Genomic DNA, 16271 nt, shown 5'->3' on the forward strand with positions numbered 1-16271 from the left:
AGTCATATATTTGCCCTTCCAAATCAAAGAAAGTAACTGTAATTCTCTAAAATAATGAGAGTTTCAATAAAAATGGCCCAATCAGTGTAATACCTAATTTCATCTGAAAGGTCCTTCCTTACAAAGAAAAAAATGTGTTTGGAAAATCTTGTGTATGCCTAAAGGGGACACTGGCACTTAAGGCTTCAATGTGCATTTCATCCTTGCAAGGCACAAAATTTCAAAAGAGAAGGAAAACACAAACTTCTGGGGAAATCATACCTTAGACCAAGTTACTTGAGGCTGAGGTCGTCCTGTTATTTTACATGAGAATTTGCCTGTTTGGCCTTCACGCACAACAACTCGGTTGGGTTTTGTAGCAAACTTGGGTGGACTTTCTCCCCAGATGCTTGGCCTCTGCTCCACAGATGGAACAGCAAGTCTTGCCCTGCAAAGGCAATTGACATTCTGGTTTTACAGAAGAGCTGGAAGCTGTTGTGGTTAGAGCACATGTCAGGAAGCATTTTTAGACCTGTGGTCTGCCAACAAGGGTATATCATTGGTGGTAACCTAGACTGTAGTTGCACGATATTTTTCTTGGCCATGGAAGAAATGGAAATGCTGGTAATGACTGCTCTTGACCCCTCATGCAACTGCTGTTATGCACCCTCATCTGGCATACACAGAACAGATCTTGGGGACCATTTCAGTTGTCATAAGCAGAGCTGGGAAAACCAAGAGATAGGAAACACTGCATGCATTTAGTTTTCCCCATTTTCTGGGTTTTAGTTGCCTCCTAAGAGTTTATTTGTGCATACTTGTTTACTGTTCACAGGTTTTTATCATGTAATTTGTTTCATTCTTGAGTGCAATTGACACAGTAAGTTCTGATTTATGAATCAGCACCTTGGTTTTGCAACATTTCTGACATGTCCTGGTAAATATTTTTAGTCTGGGGAAGACTTTTATTTATGAACTCATTTGCTATAATATTTTCAAAGCAAAGGTGAAGAGGGCACACCTTTCACACACACAGTACACCTGTCCCAGGTGAATTACTGTTAAGTGTGGATGCCCAGCTCTACTTACATGGGTGCTACAGCTGGGAAATGATATATGGGATAAAACTAAAGTGGCATCAGTGACTGCAGTCCAAAGCTGTAAACAGCTACACAACCATAAAACATCAAACAGCATTATAACATGAAAAAAACCAAAATGGTGAAACTTCAGGTCTGTTAATGTCAAAGGGAACACACTCACTCTTTGCTCTGAAGCCATGGTACAACAAAGACACATTAGCAGATGGTGATTTTTTTTTTTTTTAACATTTGATTTCAAGCAAACTGAACCATTTTTAAGGCCTTATTTTCCAGATGGCCTTTTACTACAAGCAAGTAAGATGTGTCAATACCTCACTATTTCTACCAGGTGTCAGATACTAACAGAGACTGCATCGCCTCAGCCCAAGGTGCTGCCAAGACATGGTGGTTGCCATATGGGCAGCTCCAGGTTTCTAAGCAAGAGATGATACCATAATGAAAGGATTTACATGGGCAGGAGGACCAGAAAAAGTGTTGAGAGAAGGGTGATTGTAATGGGCTACAATGAAAATCACTTTATCATATAATTAAATATCTAGTAACTTTTAATGTCACCTCTCTCATACTACCACTAAAGAAGAACATAAATGTGTACTAAAGTCTTTTAGCAACCATCTTTAGGTGGTGAGTCTATATTTATACATCTATACACATAACAAATTAAAAGAAAATCAACTACTTGCTGGCCTGCAGCTTTATGGCTGGTTCCTAGACATGAACAAATGAAAATGTGTATTTTTTTTATTCTTCTCCCTTTTCTTACCATAGAATTATTAATACTGAAGAGGAGGAAAACACAGGAGCAGAAAAGTGAGGACAATCACTCTAGCTCTATGCAATACAATGGATTAGGATAGTGCTTTGTGAAGTCTGAGTATACAACAAAACCAAACAGCAACCTGAACTGTCCTTTCTTGTTTTGATTATTTATCCTGTGTGTATGTCTCTGGGTAATTTGCAATACAGAATTTATCATGTAAAATCATGTGTCCTGATTACTCAGTTTTACTTACCATTTTCAGTGTTGTAATCTGTTAATTTTAAAATTAAAAAAATAAACAATTTTCATATTAATGATGAAATTAAATACTCCAGTTTTAACTATCTGTATTTTAATCACTAACATAATCAGAACATGTGCTTTTGCCTACATCCAGAATGACTCAGTGAGAGATAAGTCAGAGAAAATTCTGCTTAAATTCAAACTATTTATAAAGAAATTAATTCAGCTGTTGGAAAAATTAGGTCTGAGGCTTTCAAAACAGTGACATTCACATAATTGTAAATGCTTACTGAAGTGCAGAAAGTACAAGTATGCTTTTATGTGCCAGCTTACATCACCCCATCAACTGGTCTTGGTAAAGTTACTCAAACCAGAACAATTATTTCTTCTGGACTGCAGTTTACCCACTGTGTTGCTTGGAAATATTTAAATTTTTTGTGCGAGAATGCTGATTTCAGTTGCTTTTATTTCTTACTGATGACTCCTTAAGCAGTATTTGCTCTGGCTTTAAAAAGAGACTGTCGGCTCATGGAAGCTGTGAGAAGGATTCTTGAATATCAGAGAGCAGAGAAGAGAGTGCAAAATTACAGCAGAGGAGGGTGCAATATTTAGGCATCAGCAGGATGTTCTGTTTTCAGCCACATTAATTCCTTAGTCAGTATGCTGGAGCAGTAGCTGTCCATCTTCCTGACTGCCTCAACCACACTGTTTAGCCAGCAGCTCTCACAGTAGCTACTCTGCTTGGGGTAAGTGGAGACTTTTAGAAAGAGTAATTTTACTTGTTTTCCTACCAAAATATACTTAAGTGTCTGTTAAACAATATCCAAGCCAGTAGACTGCTTACCCAGAGGTTTTGGCACTGGATGGCAGGCTGTATTTCATCAAGGAGTTTCCTGTAAGCATAGGACAGAAAGACAGGAAGTTGAAAGTTTTGTCAATTAGTTTATCACTGATTATCAATTAGTTTATCATAATGTAATAATTATCAATTTTTATCACTAATCATCAAAGTTTTGTCAATTATCTCTAATTTGAGAATTAGTGATAATAAAGACTACGTAAATTTGCATTTCTCTAGGTTAGAAACATAAAGGAGGAATGCAACACCTGCAGTATAAGGTTATATCACCTGTAATTCAAAGTCACGCTCTCCAACTTCAAAACCAAGCTTTAGCAGAGTTGCTGTCTAACTCCCAGCCTCAGCTGTAACAATGCTGAAGATTATTAATGGAAAAATACTTTTTTGAATGAAACACTGTCTAATTTCTACAGTGCACCAGTACTTTATATTAAGACAGCAGGATGTTTTCAGACTGTGAGAGGGGTCTTTACTTGGCTCAGTTTTCAGTCCTGTGCCAGCCCGAAGCACCTTTGCTGCGGATGCCACAGGAGCTGGTCCCTCGCTGCCGCGGCAAGAGGAAGATGCCGCGGGAGCCCAGCGCCATCTGCTGCACACAGAGCCCGGCCCGGGGACACCGCAGCAGCAAGCACACAGCTCCGGGCTGCGAGAAAACACCTGTTCCAGAGCCTAACGAGAGCCCACTTCACTGTCAGACAGGACAGCCGTGCAGATGGAAACAATAGATCATGTTTCAGTCACTCGTCTTTCAAGCAGCAGGCAGCCCCACGTGGTTATCTTTGCTGAGGAAAAAAAAACCAAAAAAAAGCCCAAAAAACCTCTGTGCTTTGTTTGCTATCTTGATGGATAAAGGGATTTTAGAACAAAGATCTTATAATTCTTAAACCCTGTGAAATTCAGTTTTTGGGTACTGCCCTGAAGTTGTTTTGAACTGCAGCAAAACCCAGGTCAGAAAAACTGATATGAAAACAACTTTTAAAAAATCTTTCCCTTCCATGTAAATTGTCATTCATAAAATTGTCCCAACTGAAAACAAGGGGAAAAATAAATACTTCACATAATTTTTACAACAGAAGGCAGAAGCAATCGTGTCAAATGTATGCATGCTTCAGTATGTACTCTAACAGGGTTTTTGACTCTGAATAAACCCAAATACTGATAGTTTCAGGACTGCTGCAGATTTTTTCTTTTCTTCAAGACAAAGTTGTGACCAGAGAGTTGTTGATATTCAACAGGTCTCTGATAAGACCAAATTGCAAGAGGAGAAGCAGTACAATTGATTTCAATCCTTCCCTGGCTTTGTGTCAATCTTTAAATTTTAAACTTGGCAGTTTGCAACTATCTAATATGCAGATGTGCTCTTAAAAATTCCTGGGTTTGATCCTGGCTGTTTCCTGTCTGACATTAAGCATGCAATTACAACCAGGCATGCAGCTTCGCAGTTTTTGTCCCGAGTGGTAATTTTCCATGAAAATTACAAAGTTTAAAACAAAGTCTTTAAAGCTAGGACTTTTGTTACCTGCACATCATCACCCACACCTGAAACAGAACTCACACTTTATCTAATTGTAGACATGTAGCTCCCTGCACAATGTCTTAACTTGTGAAATGCAGTAAATGAACCTTACTCTTGCATCAATGAGAAGGCATGTGTTGTGATTTTAACCAGACTGTCTAGCACACCTTGTGCTTCTACTTAAACTATAATCACCAAAACAACAGTATAAGAGTCTTCTGACCTTCCACTGTCAGTTCCACGGTCACTTGACGAACCCCACCATCATTTGCAGCCTCACAGGTGTATTTGCCACCATCACCTTCCTGTACTCCTTTGATGACCAAGCTGAACATGCCCCGGATGCTGCGGTCCACAACATAATGGTCTCCCTCTGGGACAGGATGCCCATTTCTGTACCATGTGATCTGTGGCTCAGGGTAGCCTCTGACCTGGCAAGATATGAGAGAGAGTGGAGAAGGAAGGTAAATTTAACAGATGATGATATCAGGAAGAAATGCTGGACATTTAGCAATGCAGTGGAAATTTCTTGACACATACTCTTTAATACGTCTGTTAAAGACATAGTCTTTGCAAGCCAAATGGCAGAAGATAATGAAATGAAAAAAACTCTTGGATAACCCAAACTTAAAATCATAAGACTAGTCAGGCAGATAGATACTCATGCAGAAAAATTTCCCACTAGAACAGTTTCCCTGAAAAAACACAGTGAGAGTGCCAATGAAAAATGCTGACACCTGGGTCCCCACTGCTCAGAAACTCAAAAGAAAGGGCAGTAATACTACTACACCTCTGAGTATGCAAGAGTGCAAGGCTGTTGGACCAAATACTTCTAGCATGGTTGCCACGGGCTTATAATGTAAATGGGCTTATAATGTAAATCTGTACTTAGCCATCTAGTTTTCAAGTGTGCTGAGACATAGTAGCTGCTGACAATACACAGGCAAAAAAGGCAGACACATACCAAATTCTGTCTTGATCTTTAGAAGTAGAAGATAAGGAGCTGCAATTTGAGAAAGCATCATTAAGGGTCATTCTCATGTTATAGCAGGAGAGGACTGTAAACACCTACATATAGTCACACATACAGCTCAATCTAAAGACTCCTGGTTTAACCAAAGGAAGAATGTTCAGCAAAATGAACCAGTCCTGTTCTCATTAAGTAACAACCATACTGGTATATCCCTGCCTCCTATGGCATTAATGATACCTTCAGATTTACAGGCAGATCCTTGGCTGGTGTAACTGAGAACTGAGTTATTGATTTGAAATTGAGCTCTTGAAACTTGATGAGGACCTGTGACTTTCTTTTGTAAAAAAAATGGGAAAAGCAGACATACACCAGTTTCCACCAAATAAAAAAACTACTCAGGCAAAGGTTCTTCCTCTGCTTTGTGAGAAATGCCATCCTCTTTGAGGGTCACTTTAGAACGTGTTAATTGTTAGCACGCTTGCCAAGGCATCATAACAACTGCTGATTGCCGTACTCCTTTCCTATGCCCCCTCTGATATGTCAGCTCTCCATCTCCCGACTCTTTGATCCTTTGCCTACAAGCCATGAAGTAACTGAGTGAATCAAGATGAGCTGGAATGAGTAATAGTCATGGCTGTGTTTGCTCACTGGGAAAGAAGCAATTTTGCCTTCTGAACTACATATCAAAATTTGGCAACCGAGCAGGAAGTCCCTTCAACCTCCAGGTGGGCAAAATATTGATGATCTGTCTTGAAGTGAAGAAGGCTTGGTTGTGGTTTGGGCAAATTCCTCCCAGAATTCTCCTCTCAGTTTCCAATTCTCATTTCAGCTCTGTTTTCTCTGACTGCACAGCACTTACTTTGCAAATTACAATATTTAGCCAACTAACCTTACCCATTCTTAGGCTCTCTTCTTTAAAAACCTTTCATTTTTAATCCAGCCCCACCTCACTCCAGCTGGGTTTCTCATCTGCTGCAGCTTAACCTACAGCTGTCAGAATTTTTCTCTTTCCTTTAAATCTTGGGATATCAGTTCAGACAAATTAATTTTGCCAGTGATGGGGTGACGTCTTCTCCCTGGCATTACTTACTCAATATTTAAGGACATTAACATTTGTCATGAGCTGACTATGCTGAATAAACTGGAGAAACTTTCTACTTCTCGTATAATTTCTCAAATTCTTTTTGAGTCTATCTTTAACTAAACGAAAACCATCTTCCATGAAGTACAAATTGTGGGATCCTGCACAATGGAGGGCTGATTTCTGTTTAAAAATGTCAAAGCATTTTTTTAAAGCTCTTTGTGGTCATGTCTTTTTCCAGTGCTTTCTGATAAACAGCAGCTCCTTCTTGTCCCAGACTCCTCACCCTACTCCAGCATATTGATTTAGTGCTTACTCAGAGCACAGGCTCCAAGGAATATCTTTCTCAGCACATTTCAATTTCAGAAAAAAGGAGTGGTGTAGCAGCAATATGAGATTGTTACAATACTCTGACTCCAGGTAGTTGATAATGTGCTCACTGTCACAGAAAGTGACTTGCACCAAATAACTGTTTCTTTCTATTAACTTGTCAATGCCCTCATACCTGTATTTTCATTCTGGATTAAGAAACCAGCAGAGAGATTAAGTGATTTACCCAAAGCCAGAGAGTATATTAGAATGGAGTTACTAGTTCTCATTTTGCCTCACCTGGATATTAAGATTTACTTAAAATATTTGTGGCAAAATTGTTTTCACACTGATGTATCAAGTATCTACAGTACAGTAAAATGGAAGAGTAGCACTTCAGTTGATGTGAAGACCTTTTCAGTGGTTCTGTCTTCACATCACAGCCTCTTTACTGGAATTAGTCTAGCCACATCTGTTTACAGCTGCTGAGATTCTGGCCTGCAAAACAAAGTCATCAATTACACATCACCTAATATATTTACTGGTTTTTTTTCAGTTCATAATCATTTCTTCTGGCGATTTCATGGAATTCTTCAGTCCAGCTCCAAAGGCCTCAAGCATTAACCTTCCATCACTTGTAACAGAGAACAATTGGGGTCAAAACAATGGGAAATACTTGTCTTCCTTTTCAATTTTGTTTTACAATATTCTTAAGTCCCTCTTGGACCACACAAGGCCATTTTTAGCTGACCCTTCAAGCTCTGGTAGACCATTATTTATGTAATTCCAGTATCACATAGCTGAAGCCACATTAAGTGTTTTTCCATTTCTTCTCTGTCTTTGTTTTACACTTGCTCTGTTTGCAATAATGCATTCATCTACATCTCTACATTGAGGAAATGCCTCACCAAAAGCTACAAACACAGACTATCAGCAGTCCATTTCCTTTCAAAAGGTTGAGTCATTCCCTTCCCAAACTGACTCTTTTTTCTTGAATTTTTTGTCAAAAATGAAATAATGGGAAAGCAGAAGTTTAGAGAATTGCTCTGTTGCAAGGATTTATTTCAGGTTTGGGTTTGGAATGTGTTTCAAACTGAGCCAGCCCTCTCTGAAATACACGGTCATGCCATAAAAGTGTCAGGGACCCTTAAACAAATCACTGGTTACCAGATTTTGATCCTCATGGATCAATTCCAGAACTGCAGCAGGTTTTATATTCCTCCAAACCTTTCCAGAGCTCACTAAAAACATCTGCCTTGAATAAATCCACAGCAAAAAGAAATTTATCTGCTTATTTAATGCCCAGCAGCAGCATGCTATAACCCTTATTTACAACTTGGCCTGTCTGAGTATTGCCAGTCCCAGCGAGGCTGCAGCTTCTCTTTACCTGCTCTACAATAACAAGTGGAAAATTGACAGCAGGCAGCAAATAACCATTGTATTAGCACAAACATGAGTTATGAGTTTTTTTCTGGACCCTTCAAGTGCTTAGAGCCTTCCTGGAAAAGTTTGGTAAGGCAAAACAGTGCATCAGCATCAAGGGGAAAGAGCTGAGAGAGAACCTGTGGCATGTGAAACTCCCAGAGTTCAGGTTGTTCCACATCTGGGTCAGAGAGAATGCTATTGAAAAGGGATGGTGCTAGCTTCCCAAAGAAAATAAAAAAAAAATACAATAAATCCATGGAAGCTGTACATTAAAGGACAGTATTATTAGAAAATGTGCTCCTACAAACTATTCCCCGCTGTCACAAACTGAAAGGCAGTCAGTGACCACCAACACCAAATACATTTAGCGATCCTTTTCCTTGTTCAAAAGCACAGGAAACATTTTCTCAAACTTGGTCTCTATCTATGCTCCATAAAAGAGCTGTTATGTACCAATTTCAAAAAACAGAGGTTTGCCTACTTAAACATAGTTGCAGTAGCAGTTTAAGGCAATGGGATGCAACCTTTTGGCTTATGGTTTTAACTTCAAATTTCAAACTGCTGCTGGCTCCAGTGAGGTCGACAATGAACATAAACGCACAGCACCCAAAAAGAAGCAGCCATGACTTACAAAAAAACCAAAGTGTAAGTGTGAAACATTGATGGGGTGTGTACTGTTACTGAATATTTTTCAGTTTGACGGTAACATCGAAAGTCTATTAGAAATGATGGCAAGCATTACATGACATATTCCAGCACTACATCCATTGTAATGGCTGAGGTGTTCAGTGCTTGATGTTAAGGACTAGATAAATGTCCCATTTTACAGTTTAAGGTCACACAAGCACTGTGATCAGGAAGAGGACAGCTATCAAGAGGATTTACTGGCTTGCAAAATCTCCCTGGATTACATCATATATAGACAGGCACATCACAAGTCATACTTAGACTGGCAAAATATTACAACTCTTAAGAGAGTAATAATATTCCAAATAATTCCCTTCATAGAGATGATTTCATATACTGAAGTATTAATTCACTAATGACTAAAATTCCTCTCAAGAGACAATCCTGCTCCCATGAAATATGAATTTTAAAACGTCCAGATTCTGTCAGCACACAGTGTTCAGTTGTGCTGCTATTTCTGTAGACTACCTTTGCCTTAATTCCCCAAAGTCCAGAATTAAGACCTATGTGTGTATAGTTCTCAACTATTGAATGAAAGAATCAGTTTTATTTGGGTGATTCAATACATCTAAAGAAAATAGATTTTGAATATACATTTGAAAGACAGAAATGTTTTCTATTCACATGCAGGTAGCATAGTGAGGACATTCACAGTTAGACTGTAATGCCTGGAAGCAGTAAAACAACACAAAACAAAGTGTGGATGACCTGAGTAACAAGTCATAAATGAAGAATGGCAGTAATGAGAAATGCTAAATATTTTCTAATACATATAGGTATCTGTAATGCAGAAGAGAATAAATTATTTCCCACATCCACAGTGGACTGGACAAGCAATAAGCTTTCAAAAGAAATTAGCCAGTGGGCTGGTGGATGATTGTCAGCAGTCACCTCCTTTAAAGGAACAGCAGGTTCCTTTGCTTATTTGGCTGCCTGCCTATCTTAAAATTAAGGAATTCCAGAAATTGAGGGAAGCTTGAGAAAGTTTTGTAGCCTATTCTCTGTTCCATGCTCATCTTCAGGAGGAAACCAGTAATTTCTCGGATCTACATCTCAGAAAAGGCCATAGAGACCAGAAGCTGCAAAGGAATAAAATGAGGATAGCCTCAGCCAAAGATGTCAGATGTTAGCACTGAGCTCCCAGACATCTGCTTTTGGCAGATGCTTAGAAGTCACTATAAGGAGAAGTCAAGGGAGATGTGGAAAACTACTCAGAATGTCTGACAAAATCTGACCTTTATTCTGCTGCCTGCAAACCTGGCAAATACTCATTTCTAGCAGGGACTAAACTGCTTGCACTTTTTGCAAAACTTAGAGTAATAAGCCATCAGATTTTATCAAGAAAGCAGCAAAAGAAACGCCATTAAACAGCATGACACATTTTGCAAGTGTAATTATAATCCAAAAAGTAAAGATACAGGAAAAAATAACACTTACACTTGAAATGTGGTAGAGACTGGATAGTGTTCCTCTTCTTCCATTGTCTAGGTATCAGCAAAAATAAAATTTTATTGCCTTTATTGCAAGTTAGATTCTAGATGGGCTCATCTGAAGGTCATATGGTTGAAGGCTGTCATGCAGCCCCAAGAGATTAAATCCAAATGGTACCAGCTGTTCTGTGGATGTGGCTCATCCTAGGTCCTCTAAATAAAGAGGACTATGACTATGTTTCCCATAGTCATTAGAGGGCCAGAGCCCTCTAATTTACTTGAATCAAGAACCCATGGGTTTTGACCCTGGACTTTGACCAAAAGACTTGTGAAGGGACCTCAGCAGAGGATGCTACACCATAACATACTCTGTCCATGTAGACAGAGTAGTGTTTCTCTCAAACTAGAGAAAAAAGCTGCTTCTTGTTTTAGTATTTCATACTGCTGTGAACTCTTAATTTCAGTCTTAGGAAAGAAGTTCTATAAAACTGTTGAAACTGCAACATAAATGTTGAAACTATAGCCCACCTAATAGGTGCTATATTTTGATTTAGATTTAATTTTTAATGTCAGTGCAGGTGCATGGCTCTGGCCAGTGCAGCTCTTTTTAAGTCTTGTAACAAAGCTTCTGTTAGGCTCAAGCTGCAGTTTGCTTTAACAAATGAACAGCAGATGTTCTTGATAAAGGAAAGTGGACATGATACATTGTTAAGCTCCTTCTGAGACTTTAAACACAGGCAAACCATATCTCAAGAATAGTTTATCCCTTTTAAAAGCTTGCTTCTAAAACACAGAACTCGCCTGGCAAGGTTAAACATAAAAATGTTAAATATTTGGAGACTTAGCTATAACTTTGCAAACAAAGCGAAAATCCTCCCTCTTCTGCAGAACAGTCTAGAATCCACAGTTGTGTCATTAAAGCAAAAATGGAATACAGAGTAGGAGCAAACATGCTCACTTCAAAGCATTACCTCCTCTACATACAAGAAAAACCAATGGTCTTTCTGTAAACCTAGGATATGTTTTATTTTTCTACTTTGCCTTCACCAGTGCCAAATGGCATTTGATACTTTATGATCCAAGCACCAAACACAAGATCCTTCTGCAGACAGCACCCCAAAAATTTTAGTTTTGACACTTGAAAAGTAGTTCTGCACAGTCTGTTTATTCAGTATCACACTATTCAGCCCCTTTTTGCAGATTGCAAAGGTGCTGAACACTCCACATACTACCACAGGTCTTTAGCGGAATCAGTTTTTATGCTGCTCAGCAGGGAAGAATTTATGACCTATCCATGGAAGACATGGTCTGGTAACTGAAAAGCAGACAGCAGCTGCACGTAATTTCTTCTTCAATCTTCTACATTTGATCTTTTTTTTCCTTTTTGTAAAATTCAGCGTCAAGAGTTCCCAGAGGTGCACAGAGTATTGGCTTTATGCTCAATCACCAGAGTATAGCTGTTTGAAAAAAAGCACTGCTATCCCAGGTACCACAAGCTAAACAAGTCCGTTTGTGTTATATTTTTTCTGAAGGAATCAAGTCGAATTTCAGAGTAGCACTGGGTGTCAAGCTGCCTTGAGTTTATCCAAGTTCAAACACCAGTCCCAATTTATGCAGCTCTTAAGAGCATGTTCAAGCCCTATTTATGGCTTTTGGAATTAATCACATGTACAGGTGCTTTTCCTAAATCAGATTTTATTTAATTTAAGGAATAAGTTTAACTGTACTGCTTTAAAGTAATATTGTTACAGGAGTCTTCATACAACCACAAAATAACCTGAAACATCAGTCGGCTGAAATACAGAACTCTGCCATGATGGATTCTACCCTTTCCTGTACAGAGGACATAAAGGAGCACACTGTATAGTGGAACACGTCTGTGGAGCTGGGATGTCAATCAGCAACTGAATCAGGGGCTGTAAACCTCTGCTACACTAATGGGGGCATTTTCACACAGCCGTTGCTGTCTCAGACTGGCAGAGCTTTTCTGATGCAGCTTTCATAAATCATTCTGCCAGCTGCAACATCTGCCTTTTTACTCTTCCCACATTGTAGCCAGCTGACCTGTAGCAATTAGGTGTGTGATGAGAGTTTTATGCAAACCACCCATAGAGTTCACCTGGACATCTTTTTCTGTAAGTACAAGTTTTCTGAATTTAATGTGGGATTATAGGTAGACTGAATATCTGTCCATCTTTAGATAGATCTGTTTAGTATTTGTATTTAGTCATTGTCTGATTTCTCCCATTTTTAAAAAGCCTTCCTCTGGCTGCCAACTCAAAAGCAGATGCCATAAACCTTGGATAAAGTCTAGGAGAAAACTTAGGCTATTTCCTCCAATGCTATCCAGATGCTGTCCTGGCACACAAAGATGACAGGGTCTCCATAAAGTGGTAAAATTCTGGAATTTTTCAAAGTAAGAGTGCACAGGAAACTGAGTTCTGTAGAAACTGAAGATAATTCCAGTCCAAAATAGGTGGTGGTAGCTGTCACTTGGGAAAGTGTAACTTTGACTTCATAGGTGAGGATCTGAGACATGGAGACACTCAGACTTTGCCAAACTCACACTTAAAGGAACTTAGACTTCAACAGTTAGTACCATTAGATTAAATAATCTGACCATACTTCTTCCTTGCCAACAAATTTGCTATTGGAGGAATCAATGCAAAGTCTGAAGATGCAGCACAGAGGGGCCACTGCTCTCCTTAGATGAACAATGACTGAATGTGTTTGTATTCAGAAACCAAAGTGCACAGCACTGAGTGAACAGTGAAGAGATCCAGACAGAATAAGTCCAGAGCCTTGGCAATGAAATAAAAACCACACAAAACAGAGTTACAAATATGAGAAGTAAAGCCACCACCACAGGAAAATGTGAGCAACATGATAAGAAATGACTCTGTCAGCTCTCAAAACCTTCAGCACTGCCGCACAGAATGGGCCAAAAAGATTCCAAAGGCAAGGGCAAGTACAAGAGCTCTCAACACAACACAAAGATAAACTTTGCAGCCCTCTCTTGAGTGAAACTCTCATCAATTTTAATAAAAGTTTTCCCTGGTTCTAAGTCTCTCCTTAGAGAAGAAAAGGCAAACTGCAAAGACAAAGCTTTCTGCCCATGGTCCAACTTTTTTAAAAAGTGTTAGATTTTATGAGGTACTGAATAGCTTAAAATCCTAAAAAATTGCTAAGAAATAGCTGACCTCTGAGCAGGGTAAAGTATCATTTAGGATTGTGCAGTACAAATATGAGGGAGTTAAAAGGGAAAGAACTGTGGCTGTGGAATGGAAATAATGCTCTTGCTAATTTTTCCACATAGCCCAGTAAGTCCCTAAAATTATCTCTCTTTCCCCATCCTTCTCCTAGTTTCCCTCTTTGGTGATTCTGAGTCAAGATCTCTATCAAACATTACTAGATGAAGCAGCTGCTTTATGTCAGTAACAGTGATTTCCGGAGCATGTCAGAAGTTTCCTGATAGGACTGGTGTTCATTTCAGAGCAGCAGCAATCTTTGCTACAGGAAACAAGATTTTGAGGAATCAGACCAGAGTTTTGAAAAGCTGTCAGAACAGAAGTGGTTCATTAACTTCCAGTTCAGCAGGACAGCCTGATTTATGGTGTTAGCCACTAATTTTGTTCATAAATGTTATGTGGCAGCACTAGAACAAAAACTGAAACATAAAACAGTTTAACACAATAAAAATAAATTGTTGGGAAATTTTTTCCCCTCTTCTCATCAAAAAAAGCTGAACTTTTAAGACTTCAAAATTTTTACTTTCAGTTGTCAATCCTTCATTCATCCTTTATCCAGTAATAATTCAGAAAGGTGGATAATGATTGTTTTGACAAAGTAGAAGCAGGAGGAAGCTCCCTGAGCAAGTAAGGATGATATGAACACCAACATTTTGCTCTGTCATTAGCAAAATGTATGTGTGTCCCCACTTAGGAGAACATTTAGCTGTTTTATCTCACAGAACTGATCACAGAATCCAAATGCTTTAAGCCACAGCCTAAGACTGGGATATCATCAGGTCTAAAGACTGCTGATACCACAGGAAAGCAGCACAACTAAACACCATCAATTCTTTTCATAACAACAATCCCTTCATAACTGCAATACCTGGGGTTGGAACTGGCAGTCACTTTTTAAAGAAGACAATTCACCCTGTTTCTTTTCTTTAACAAGAGAATGTTCATCATTTATTGCAATAAAACTTGCAAAAAATGATTTCTCCATTGCATATTATTTCTGGAAGACTGAAAGTTTTTTTGTTTGTTTGTTTGTTTGCATTTTTACTTCCTGGTGTAAAGTTTCTGTCTTAATAGGGCAAGAATTCATCTCATATGTCACTGAACACTAATGCCCCTACGTTCCTGTAGGAGCTATGCCACTGACCAAACGAGCTTCATACTATCCTAGTTTGGGGATGCTGTTTTTAGCATGCTACCAACGATAAGGAATATCTATAAATTTACATGAGTGCACACTATATGCAGGACCTATTATGAAAAATTATGGAGAAAAAACTGCTTTCTTTCTGTGGCCAAAATACACAGCCACTGGAAAATATGTTTGGAGTTACAAAATTTGCAATTAAGGGCAGCAATCACTTCTGAAGTGTAAGGTGGTAACAAATACTATGTGTTTTAAATGAATATGCCCATACTTTATCAGTTTCCAAGCAGACAAGATTTTATTTCCTGCAATTTAGGAGTCTGGCAGTGGCCACAGAAAATGCTGAAACTGGATTTTGTTGCTGGGTTCCTGCACAGTTAACGACTGTCTGCTGATAGTGACAAAGACTGCTGGAAAAGGCTGTGCTCTGGAGAAGCTATAAAAATTCTCCTCAGTTATGTGTTCTGCTTTGTTAGTGCTTCTTGGTAGGGCTGAGAAAGCACTGGGCATGAAGTGTCATTTATTACAAACTTCACTTAAGAGTCATGTGCTTATGAAGAGATACAAAATGCAATGTTGGATCATGAAGATGTGAACACATCAGACAGCCTAAACGACTGGCATTTCCCATTGCACCATTTATTCCACCAAGTGCAACTTACTGCTGTGCCATAAATAATTAGGACTTCTGTATAAAATCCTGTGGAAAAACATCAACTGCTCATTAGCAACTGTCGGTGATTCTTTTACCCTGTAATAATCTGTGAAATTGATAAGCTTTCCTAACTTCACATATACCCTTTTAGTAACATCTTAGCAGAGGTAATTCAGGTAGTACAATGCACAAATGGCTGTGTTTAGAATAAAAATAAAAACCATGGACTGAGAAACAGCAGTTTAAAAGAAAAAAAACCTCAAACTACTAACTGAAATACTAAGTATAAATTGCTGTGACCATAAATTTCTAGTTCAACAATTCAGGATAAATATTTATAGACATGCTGAGTTTAAGAGAAAGTTTTTGGGCTCACTTCTCCTTTCTAATGCTTTCTCTTAAAACTAAAATTGCTGTGATTTTGGTAAGAGAAACACACATGCATTCAAAAGTAGCTGTTTAGGTTGTGGAAAAAGAGCTTACTCTGCATATGCTTTCAATAGAGCTCCACTTAACTGCAGTTGCTCCATTCCTACTGAGAGGTCTGAACAAATCCAACATCGTGTTTTCCATTAAACCTGTGGGTATGCAATAGTCTCCCAGGCAGACAAACCTGTTCATTTGCATATCCCAGCAAACCAGCTTTGAGTCAAGGCTCTGAAGACCCAGTTCTGGCACTGTGAATATGATGCTCTGCATCCAACAGGAGGCACTTAGGTATCTGTGATGTTTGCACCCATTGCACATCTTCATTTTCTCTTCCAAAATCAGAAGTTATTTGTCTCCCAAACATTTAGGATAGTGGATGGGAATTGAACTCTGGAAGACAGACATTCTGCTCTGAATCCAGGTATGTATC

General features: G+C 38.8%; 1 protein-coding gene across 1 annotated transcript in view; it reads right to left on the reverse strand.

Annotated features, from left to right (window-relative positions):
* The window catches only part of MYLK (myosin light chain kinase), a 194065-nt gene that overhangs the window by 112439 nt on the left and 65355 nt on the right, over positions 1–16271 (reverse strand). Inside the window, exons 3-5 of the mRNA XM_036386318.1 lie at positions 4684–4891; positions 2930–2978; positions 262–427 (exon numbers count right to left, since the gene is read on the reverse strand). Of these exons, the coding sequence (XP_036242211.1) occupies positions 262–427; positions 2930–2978; positions 4684–4891 (423 nt within the window). The remainder of the gene's footprint in view (positions 1–261; positions 428–2929; positions 2979–4683; positions 4892–16271) is intronic.

The sequence above is a fragment of the Molothrus ater genome, chromosome 7, assembly GCF_012460135.2.
Source record: "Molothrus ater isolate BHLD 08-10-18 breed brown headed cowbird chromosome 7, BPBGC_Mater_1.1, whole genome shotgun sequence".
In the NCBI taxonomy this organism is placed as follows: Eukaryota; Metazoa; Chordata; class Aves; order Passeriformes; family Icteridae; genus Molothrus; species Molothrus ater.